We start from the raw sequence: 10,461 nt of genomic DNA on the forward strand, positions 1-10,461 counted from the left end.
AAATGTGAGTACCTTCGATCGGAGAGCGGTGGTCGGGGTGGTTTTCGGTCGGACTTAGGCGTCAAGCTTCGTTACATCAGCAGACGATCATCATTCGGGAATCCTTCCTGTAGGGAATATTCCATGATCCATGAGGATGAGGATGGAATGATGCAATGATAGATGAAATACTCCTCTCCACCACTCGGGATACTCAGATCCTGATGGAAGAGTGACCCCGAATATGAGATGAGCGAGGAGAGCGACGTCGGAGAGTTCGAGGAAATTCCACTGCGAGACGAAGAAAACATGGAGCGGTCTCTGATTCTCAAAACAAGGAAGCTTCATCATTGAGCAAACACGAAATACGCGGACGAGAAATATGATTCTGAACAAAACAGTAGAAATGATAGATTTTCGGCATAATTATTGGAACGAGCAGGGGGTCCGAAACCACCGACCTTTCCACACTGCAGTGCGGTGCTGGTTGTTACTACGCCTCTGTATTATTTTCCATTCTCGGCAGGCCTGCAGCTGGCAGGCCGCTCCTTTCATTGCTTCGGTACGGTTTGAGCATGTAGCTGTCGATGGATTGTTCAATGAGATCACCCTTTTTGTCACGATTACGTCCAGGTGTGGATGTCCAACTGAATTTCCGGGGCAGAATCTTTGTTAGAGTCGAGGCTCGATGTCTCCGGCCTCGACTCAGAGCATTGCGATTGTGGACGGATCCGGAGAGCAAGTGCTCCCAAATGGATTGAGCTGGTATCAGCGTTTTCGACGGGGAATCCGCCGACATCGAGCCTCTGCGGCTGCTTTCGTAAGTTCCGACTCGGGAGAAAGTTTTACTGGCGAGGATTTTTCGAGAGATCCTGATGAAAGCGATCTGCCGGCCGCTCCCGACGACGATGGAGCTGACGCCGAACGAGGAGTGGGATCTGTATCTCCAGTCTATAGAGTGGGGAAAATTCCCGAAGAATCCGAGGAGCCTCTTGCGGAACTTGTCAACCCTTCGCGTTGGAATGGTACCCTGCTCATGCTTGAATGCTTTTTGGAGGGGGAACGTTCCATGAGGGAGATGTTCCAGGCGAATTGTGTCATGCTACATCGGTCTGTTCGAGTATAGCCCAGTTCCTTCCGGGGGAATGCGCTCTCTGTCACCCTTCCACGGCGCGTATCGTTCCTGCCGTATCCAAGGGGTAGACGGAATTCTGATAAGGTAAATCCTAATCGGGTAAACTCTTCAACTTCGAGATAAGATATGGTGACGAGAATGCCTTTCCGAACATGCGAGATACTGCATACGATCGCCACTTCCGTCGGCGGCGGCGAGAGAGCTCTCAGGCTGTCCCCATAGTGAAGCTTGCTCTATACGACCTCCGGGCGTCGATGGGGCAAGAAAGACAGACAGAAATTTCCATCATGAGCGTGTGGAGGGAGAGGTAACACGCGTAACCGATTTCAAATCTTCCACTGTCACCTTTGCTCGGGTGAGAGTTCGTGAAGTGATATTTCGAACACGTGCTGCAAAACTGCAAACAGTTGTGTTCTCTATGGAAAATATAGAACACGAGACGGAGGGGGCGCGCTTCCATCCTATGTCCTTGGCGCCGAAAGGGTTGGGTACGCCAGTGACACGAATATAGAGGAAATAAGAAATAATGATGGCCTTCCATGGTGAATTCGCCTTGCAATGATTATCGAGCCTTTTCCCCGACTCTTCAACGAGGAGGCTGAAGACCATTCTGCTCTGGGATACGTTCGAAATCAGAGCTTGTCTTGTGGTCATTTGTATGGTGGTAGTGAGCTTTGTGTAAGGTTCCAGCAAATAATAGACCCCGTGTCTATTATTTGAATAGTAATTTTGGAGAATCGAGAATGAGCCGCACCGGAATAGTATCGAGTATCGAGCGATGGGATTCTCCCACCTTCTGAGGAAGCTCTTCCCCATGGCCGTCTCCATGGAAAACTCCTCAGGGTTCTCAGGAGCCCTTGTTGCCGCATTCCGGAGCCGCAAGAATTCCTTCGGTCCCATGATGTTCTCCATGAACCGTAAACGAATGGTCGAATTCGAAGTATAATCGCTTCGTCCGAAAAGAGCGTTCTCCCGGGTATGATACTGTTGATACGATCTCTCATGCTGAGATTCCTCTCTTCTGAATCATCTCCTCCATATCCCGCCCCAGAATGGCCTTTTTTGCGTCATTTCGAAACCTCTAGAAAGATCGGGGAACGCTAGAATTTTCGAGACGGATGGAGAACTCGCTAGATGGCGCTGTTGCAGCTATATAAGCTGACCGGCGCGCCAGTTCCACCAACTCTCACAGAGCAGCTGAGCTTGTGAACGCATTGAGCATTGAGACTAAATCGTCGAGTTTCCTCACGCTACCCCAGTGCTATATCTTCGTGCGAAACTACAGACTTAGAAGTGAATCGTCAACAAGTGTACTTCTGACATCCCAGCAATGGTGAAAGGACCCGCGATCGGAATCGATCTGGGAACCACCTATTCTTGTGTAGGTGTATTCCAACATGGGAAAGTCGAGATCATCGCCAATGAACAAGGTAACAGAACAACTCCCTCGTATGTTGCCTTCACCGACACCGAACGACTCATCGGTGATGCTGCCAAGAACCAGGCCGCCATGAACCCTGAGAACACAGTCTTCGACGCTAAACGACTCATCGGACGACGTTATGACGACACCAGCATTCAGGGCGACATGAAACATTGGTCATTCCAAGTGAAGAACGACGGAGGCCGACCGAAGATTCAGGTGGACTTCAAAGGAGAGCGCAAATCTTTCTACCCGGAAGAAATTTCGTCGATGGTTCTGACGAAAATGCGCGAAACCGCTGAAGCCTACTTGGGACAACCTGTTCGTGACGCTGTCATCACAGTTCCTGCTTACTTCAACGACTCGCAACGCCAAGCGACCAGAGACGCTGGAGTCATTGCAGGACTCAACGTCATGCGAATCATCAAACGAACCTACGGCAGCCGCCATCGCCTATGGCCTGGAACAAAAGGAAAGTGACTTCGGGCAGAACAACGTTCTCATCTTCGATCTCGGTGGTGGAACGTTCGATGTTTCCATTCTGTCGATCGAAGATGGAGTTTTCGAAGTCAAATCAACAGCCGGAGACACTCATCTTGGTGGAGAAGACTTCGACAACCGCATGGTGAATCATTTCGTTGAAGAGTTCCGTCGCAAGCACCGCAAGGACATCTCAAAGAACGCCAGAGCCCTCCGTCGTCTGAGAACCGCTTGTGAACGAGCAAAGAGAACTCTGTCGTCTTCGACTCAAGCTTCGATCGAGATCGATTCTCTCTTTGAAGGAATCGACTTCTATTCTGCCATCACGAGGGCCAGATTCGAGGAACTCTGCGCGGATTTGTTCCGTTCCACACTCGAGCCCGTGGAAAAAGCACTTCGGGACGCTAAGATGGACAAATCGAAAATTCACGATATCGTCCTGGTCGGAGGATCAACCCGCATTCCTCGAATTCAGAAACTTCTTCAAGATTTCTTCAACGGAAAGGAGCTCAACAAGTCGATCAATCCCGATGAAGCCGTCGCATATGGAGCCGCAGTTCAGGCAGCGATCCTGAACGGTGACAAATCCGAAGCTGTTCAAGATCTGCTCCTGATCGACGTGACACCTCTGTCGCTCGGACTGGAAACGGCTGGTGGAGTGATGACAACGCTGATCAAACGAAACTCCACCGTTCCCACTCGTCAGACTCAGACCTTCACGACGTACGCCGACAATCAGCCCGCGGTCACGATTCAAGTCTTCGAAGGAGAGCGGGCAATGACGAAGGACAACAACAGGCTCGGTGTATTCGATCTGACGGGACTAGCTCCAGCTCCGAGAGGTGTTCCTCAAATCGAAGTCACATTCGATATCGACGCGAACGGAATCCTCAACGTTTCGGCCGTGGACAAGTCCTCCGGGAAGCAGAACAAAATAACCATCAACAACGACAAAGGAAGACTCTCGAAGGAGGACATCGATCGCATGGTGAACGAAGCCGAAAGATACCGCGATGAGGACGAGAAGATGAAGAAGAAAATCGCGGCTAAGAATGCTCTCGAAGCTTACTGCTTCAGTCTGAAAGGAACCTTCGAGACGGACTACGACAAGATCAAGGACAAAGTCCCCGAATCGGAGAAAAACTCGGTCCTCGAGCGTATTCGAGAGACTCTCCAGTGGCTCGACGCGAACCAACTAGCGGAGACTGATGAGTATGAGCACAAACAGAAAGAGCTCGAACAATTCTGCCGCCCCATAATTTCCAAAATCTACCAGGGAAGCCCATCAGGATCAGGACCAATGCCAAGCAGCGGGACGGGAATGCCCTCGGGTCCACGAGACTCGAATGGTCCCACAATCGAAGAAGTCGACTGAAAATGTTCCTGATCTCTTTACAAGGATTCCTACTCGCACAGAGGGAGCAGCTCAAGTCGAGGCCAACGATCTCTCACATCTTAAAGTTTTAAGTTCCTTTATTTATAGTGAAATGCGATTTCAATAAAAGTCATGTAATCTTAAAATGATTTGTTCTGCTTACTCTTAGAAGCTAGTGCGCCTTGATCCCCCCTCTAGATAAGTCGATTTCGAGAAATGGACCTTATCTTCACCAAGAATGTTTATTTCAAGATCATGAGTAAGTCGTGACCTGGTGCTACAGCGTGATCTATTAGCCATTCCACTACGTAATTCATGAATCAAGTCTGAGAAGCCGGCAATAAGACACCCTTGCATTCCCCGAAACCGATCCTCAAACCCGGCTTCTCGCAATGTCCCCGTATAATGACTTCGTCATTATCTTGCAGGAATTTCCGAGTGAGTCCATTTCCAATGTCGATGGTCTTGCTGCCTCGCCAACTCAGCTCCAACATCGATCCGAAAGAGCTCTCCTCCGGTCCGCTGATAGTTCCTGACGCTAACAAATCTCCTGGCTGCATGTTGCAACCTGTGATCGTGTGATGCGCTAACTGTTGCTTCATCGTCCAATACATGTGCTTGAAATTCGAGCGGCAAACCACACCTTCCGCGCCTCCCGGAGGTTTCACAGAAACCTCGAGATTGATCTCGAATGAGAAAGGATCGCTATGCCGCAGGTAGGGCATGGGTTCAGGATGTTGTTTGTAGTTAGCCGTTTTGAAGGGCTCGAGCGCTTCCATGGTCACGATCCAAGGGCTTATCGTCGTGCCGAGATTCTTTGCTAGAAAAGGTCCCAATGGAACATATTCCCACTTCTGGATGTCTCTTGCAGACCAATCGTTCATTAGTACCATTCCGAAAATATGGTCTTGTGCGTTGCCTATCGGTACAGGTTCGCCAAGTTTGTTCGCGGGTCCGATGAAAAATGCCATTTCCAACTCAAAATCCATGAGTTTACTAGGCCCAAACACGGGCGGCTGGCCGTCGTCTGGGCGTGTTTGTCCGAGCGGTCGTTTGATCGGAGTTCCGGACACGACTACCGAAGACGCTCGGCCGTGGTATCCGACGGGCAGATGTTTCCAGTTCGGCATAAGAGCGTTGTCTTTGCCTCTGAACATCACACCCACATTCGTTGCGTGATCCAACGATGAATAGAAATCTGTATAGTCTCCGATTCGGGCCGGGAGATGCATTTTGACTTGGGTGATGGGTATCAGTGCTTGCTGTCGGAGTGGAGCGTTGTCCCGCAGCTCAGGCTCGTCGATTGATAGGAGTCTCTGAAGGTTCAGACGGGTTTCTCTCCAAGCTGCAGAATTAATAGAGGATAAGAGATGTCTTTATATGGAGTTCTGCACCCATAGAGTGATAGTCCCGTCCGTTGCAGAGCAGGTCAGTGATAGTAGTTTTCGAGTTTTGTGGGTTACCTAATCGAGACAGTCTGCACACCTGCTTTGCCGAGGGCCATAAAATCGTTGAGGGTTTCCTGGTGGAAAACATGCTGTTTTCCAGCGATGGCCTCGCCTCTGAACAGATGACAAACCATAGCCACATCCAATACTCGATCACCGATCGCGACTCCGACTCTTCTGTTAGTGTGGCCGATTCGGGAGAATATACCGTATGGCAGGTTCTCGATGGGGAAGTCACTCCCGCTGGGAACTTCCACGAAACTCCTCATTCCGGCGATACGGCTGACGATCCGCCCGAAACAGAAACGTGAAAACAAACGGAGTGGAATCGCCGCGAGCGACTGCGGCTTTACACTGAACAGAGTCGACAGCAGCAGATGATATGCGCGGCATGCGCATGCGCTGGATGTTCCACCGTGGAGTCCCGCGGCGACGATCGTCCATGCTAGGCATATTTTTCGGTGGATCGAAAGATAACTTGTCTGGCTCATGCCAAGATTGGGCGAGGAGCCCCTCTGATTATGTAGCTGAGAGCATCGAAATTCCGGTTTAGAGTAGATCTCCATTCCGGTCGTTTGGTCCCTCAATTCCCGGTCCCCGCGAATGTCTCAGTGATTGAAGTGATCCTAATGATGTCTTATTGGTGATTTTAGAGAGACAAGAGTAATTCCGTGGCGAATGCATTTATTTCCGTTCAGTCGATCTCTCCCGCCGGGCCCGCTGAGCGACTCGCATCCCGTCTCATTCGAACACACTGTAGTCACTCCCAAATGCTGTTTTTCCACACCAATGATTAAACTAGTATATTGCACTTGCAGATGAGCCCATTTCACACGCGATGAAGATGAAGAATATGATCGAATTACAGCCGAGATGATCATGAAGTCACCGCACACTCAAGACACCTTTCGGCGCTCCATTCAATTCCAAGCATACCACGTCATGTTCTATGAATGAAAATATTTTACTCTATATACATGTTTTTTACATGAATGGCGACACATTCGGTTTGCCGCTAGAGGAATTTCAGGTAAGCCAGGTATCCAAGAGAGTAGGCTAGTAGAAACATTCCCACCACCGATTCCGGCATCAAGGATGAGCGAGTCGCTCTAGCAGAATCGCGTGGCGCGTTGCGGTACTCTGTGGAAAAAAAATGAATTCAGCTTCTCGGAAAGCCTCGACTCTTGCATCCTCTGTGCGTCAAGAGAGATAGAGATTTTGGCCGAAAACTCCTGCATGAATATGCACGGGCTATGAGAGGAATGATCATCTCGATATGGTTTTCCTCAATGGATGAGGTGAAGGTGTGGTGATGGAATGAGACGTGGCCCGCGATATCGCCTGGCCTACTCATTGTATTCACCTTCAATCGCCTTAGTCCAGACGGGGGAGATCTTAGAGTTGTCGTAACGGAGCAAAACCTTCTCGAAATTAATCGGCTGGGCCGTCCGGAATGGAGGGCTGGAAGCAGAGCGGGAGTGAAAGTCAACTCAACGACACGGAGAGACGACATTCTCGCATCTCTTAAATAGGTTGAAGCAAGGCGACCATCCGGAGTTTTTTCGGGATTCCGACCTTGAGAAGTAGGAAGGCAGTGGCTCGTTGTCTAGATACAGAACATCCATGCTCCTACGTTCGCTGGTGCCGTGTCGGGCGGCCGCATTGAAAAGCTTGACATTTTTCGGGAAGTACTCCATGGGTATCTTTATCGTTGCTCTCCAATACGGCGGCGTGTATGACACCTTCGAATCATAGGCCATCCTCAAGTCGTCCTGCAATATTGACGTGGTCAAAACAGGACGAACATATAGATAAATATTCGTGGCTGCGATCTTCCAAACAGATTACCCAATCAAGAATCAGTATCTGTAATATTTTGAAGAGCCTGCCCCGATCGGTTTCCCACTCACTTTAATGCTCAATCGCTCGTTCAGCATGAGGAAGATGATGTAATGTCCAGCACTGAAAACCACAGAGTTTCAGATTGGGGTCGGGAAAATTGGATACGCGCTCCGAATTCTCGGAGATCGTTCAGGCTTTCCACCGACCACTAAATCGCTCTCATGTCTGATACGAGTTTATTAGACCGGACGAACTCACGGGCCCACTATGACGTGAAGACATTGGTTGTTGTCCCCGATAAATTGCATTTCGAAGGCTGAAAATAGAAAAGATCCAGCTAGACATCTGATTCGCGGATATTGGGCTCTTGGAAGAGCGTAGGACACACCAGCAAATGGTACATCGGAATCCCCTCAAAATGGACCTCAAGGGGCCGGCCAGAAGCGTCCCCATTGAGCGAGGTCCACAAAGATAGGAATGGATAACATGAGCCTCATGGGGTCCGGAGCCGAGAAAATCGGTCCACTTCAAGCGGAAGTCCACTGCAAGCGAGCCCTCTACAGCGGAATCCCACTGTATGTACATGGATTCGAGGTTGCCCTGGCCATTGGAAGCTCGAGTTCAGTCGGCCCTCAGAAGAATCCCAGTGAAAAGATTATCATTGATCGATACAGCTCGGCTGCGAGATGAGCCGAACCGTGCGGCTCCCAGCGGGTCAACATGACCCAGACATATCTCGACATTCATTTTTGTTCTCTCAAGTTCTACTCGCCCGTCACCGATGGCATTCTCTGCAAGGAAGGAATCTGACAGAATGCTCACCTTCGAAATTCAACAAGCCGAGGAACCCGCCCATCCGCGTGCTCCTCGGAGCCTCCGGCTCGTTGTAGAAAGGAGCGTCCAAGGTGATTGGGACTTCTCCATTGGTCTCCCGGTTGACTGTGAAGTTGTACGCCGGGACTCGCGGCGTTCCGTACCATGTTTGCTGGATACTGTAGTGTAACCTTGAATGAAGAAATGGAGGGGTTGAATGAACCGCGTGTACCGTGAGGCGTCGACCGGAGCTGCCTCCGAGCTCTCCCTCGCTGGGTTTTCCTCTGAGCTACCCGGAGAACAGCGGCACTCGTTATCGGTGCCGCATGATCGCAGACAGGAAATTATTTCTTGGTGACGAGCAGGGGGCCTTGGCGCACAGGCGGAAAGAAGCTGAAGCTTGACGATGGAAAAACTCGGGACCCATGAGCTCCTCAGATTCTTGAGGAATCCAGCCTTGAGAGCGGCATCACGGAAAGAATCATAGATGGAGTAGCTACCGCTACTTCGCTCGAGAACCAATAAAACATTCCGGACAATTTCTGGTCCCACTCTCCGGGGCAGATAGATCAATCCGTTCACTCCAGGAAGCATGGATTCCGCCGCTGGTTGTGTTTTCACGGAAGCAGGGAGCGCTCTTCGCGAATAATAATGATAGTAGTCGGCGGAGTGCCGTCATGGGCACCTTCCGAACCATCCGTATTATTCTCCTGTTCGAGAAATGCTCTGATTGCACCGAATCTGTCAGGGCAGAAGCTGACTCATCTGTCGCAGGGGATAAAGTCTGTCAATCTCGATGACTTTATCTCTCGAGTTTTGGATTTCCGGAAGTAAACTTTCGCCCAAAATCTCCGACGCGTCCTCGACGGAGCATCATATACGTGCGCGTGACATTCGCCTGCAGCGGGAGATTTGATCGAAGAGTTTTGTTCCGCACCATGAATATTGTCGAGGAAGGGCAGTCGTGGGAAGAATGGACCGTAAGTGCTCGGTCAAAGCTATTCTCAATTTTTATCAAAACAAATTTCGTCCCGAAAAGGTGGAGCTTCAGACTTTGGAGGAAGAGCCCGACGTCTCTCCTGCCCCCCTATGGAGTTTATGAATGATACTTTCGCGGACGCTACCGGTGTCAGCGAAAGTCCATGCGCTCACGACAATCGACACGTATTCAACCGCCTGCAACTCGACGCGCAATGGACCCTGCCGTCGGCGAGAGACTTCGATTGAAGGGTGCGCGATTATTTTCAAGGGTAATATTTTCAGAGTTCAGCTTGAAGCTTTCCTCCACCGAGAGTCTGCACCCTGCTCAATGCAGTCGCTCTTCGGCTGGAATACCCAAAACTTCCGCGTCTACATTTTTCCAGGATGGCACGCGTGGGTAAGTCGAGCTTGCGCATCCTACATAGGAGTTCTGCGCGAAGAACAACTATTTATGTGGTATTATATATTGATCGAAATCTCGTCTCGAATAGTGATCTCTGGATCGATCCCGATTTCTCGACCCTTCCGGCATTCGCTCTTCCAGAGAGGGGTCCCAATGGCGACGAGACGAGGACACAGAAATTGCGAGCAGGCGCGTGCCCAGGTTTTTTTGGGGGGTTGGGGCAGTAGCGTAGTAAGGCGGGGGCGGGGGGCGGACCGCCCCGGGCGGCACTTCCTACGGAGCTTTTAGGGGCGGCATTTCGGGGTGTTGCATCCAAAAAAACGGAGTGTTTTCGAGGAAAACATATCTGGCGGGGGGCGGCATTTTCGTCGAGCACGGTGAAAAAACGGAAAATTTCGAATCACCGCCCCGGGCGGCACTCCGGCTCGCTACGCCACTGGGTGGGGGCAGGGCCATCATTGTAGGGCAAACTACCGATGATGATGAGCCTCAACATAGGAGTCTATGGACCAGAAAGGGATCTTGAGGGGAGACACGGCCCCTTGGCCCCCCCCTCTGGGCACGCCACTGGTTGCGAGATCC

The 10,461-nt window shown here is 50.6% G+C and overlaps 2 protein-coding genes and 1 pseudogene across 2 annotated transcripts in view; 1 reads left to right on the top strand and 2 right to left on the bottom strand.

Moving 5' to 3' along the window:
* Nucleotides 1–2,301: 2,301 nt before the first annotated feature.
* LOC100904883 (heat shock 70 kDa protein cognate 4-like) lies at nt 2,302–4,532 on the top strand (annotated as a pseudogene).
* An 86-nt stretch (nt 4,533–4,618) lies between these two features.
* Faa (fumarylacetoacetate hydrolase) lies at nt 4,619–6,190 on the bottom strand. Its single transcript, XM_003738206.2, has 2 exons — nt 5,878–6,190; nt 4,619–5,737 (listed from the first exon to the last, which is right to left on the bottom strand). Exons 1-2 carry the CDS (start codon nt 6,107–6,109, stop codon nt 4,713–4,715), a joined length of 1,257 nt encoding a protein of 418 aa, XP_003738254.1. The 5' UTR covers nt 6,110–6,190; the 3' UTR covers nt 4,619–4,712.
* A 638-nt stretch (nt 6,191–6,828) lies between these two features.
* LOC100905166 (UPF0462 protein C4orf33 homolog) overlaps nt 6,829–10,461 on the bottom strand; it is an 8,547-nt gene continuing 4,914 nt past the window's right edge. The window contains exons 2-7 of the mRNA XM_003738207.2: nt 8,505–8,686; nt 7,941–7,998; nt 7,751–7,802; nt 7,416–7,612; nt 7,204–7,301; nt 6,829–6,980 (exon numbers count right to left, since the gene is read on the bottom strand). Coding sequence (XP_003738255.2) covers nt 6,856–6,980; nt 7,204–7,301; nt 7,416–7,612; nt 7,751–7,802; nt 7,941–7,998; nt 8,505–8,686 — 712 coding nt within the window. The 3' untranslated portion in view covers nt 6,829–6,855. The remainder of the gene's footprint in view (nt 6,981–7,203; nt 7,302–7,415; nt 7,613–7,750; nt 7,803–7,940; nt 7,999–8,504; nt 8,687–10,461) is intronic.

This window comes from Galendromus occidentalis, unplaced genomic scaffold (genome assembly GCF_000255335.2).
Source record: "Galendromus occidentalis unplaced genomic scaffold, Mocc_1.1 scf7180000075836, whole genome shotgun sequence".
NCBI classification, from domain to species: domain Eukaryota; kingdom Metazoa; phylum Arthropoda; class Arachnida; order Mesostigmata; family Phytoseiidae; genus Galendromus; species Galendromus occidentalis.

Excerpts from the sequence above, each read along its gene's own strand:
- Faa (XM_003738206.2), bottom strand. The coding sequence starts at position 6,109 with ATGAGGAGTTTCGTGGAAGTTCCCAGCGGGAGTGACTTCCCCATCGAG. Across the intron at positions 5,738-5,877 it reads TATGGCCCTCGGCAAAGCAG|CTTGGAGAGAAACCCGTCTG; the intron begins GTGTGCAGACTG and ends TTAATTCTGCAG.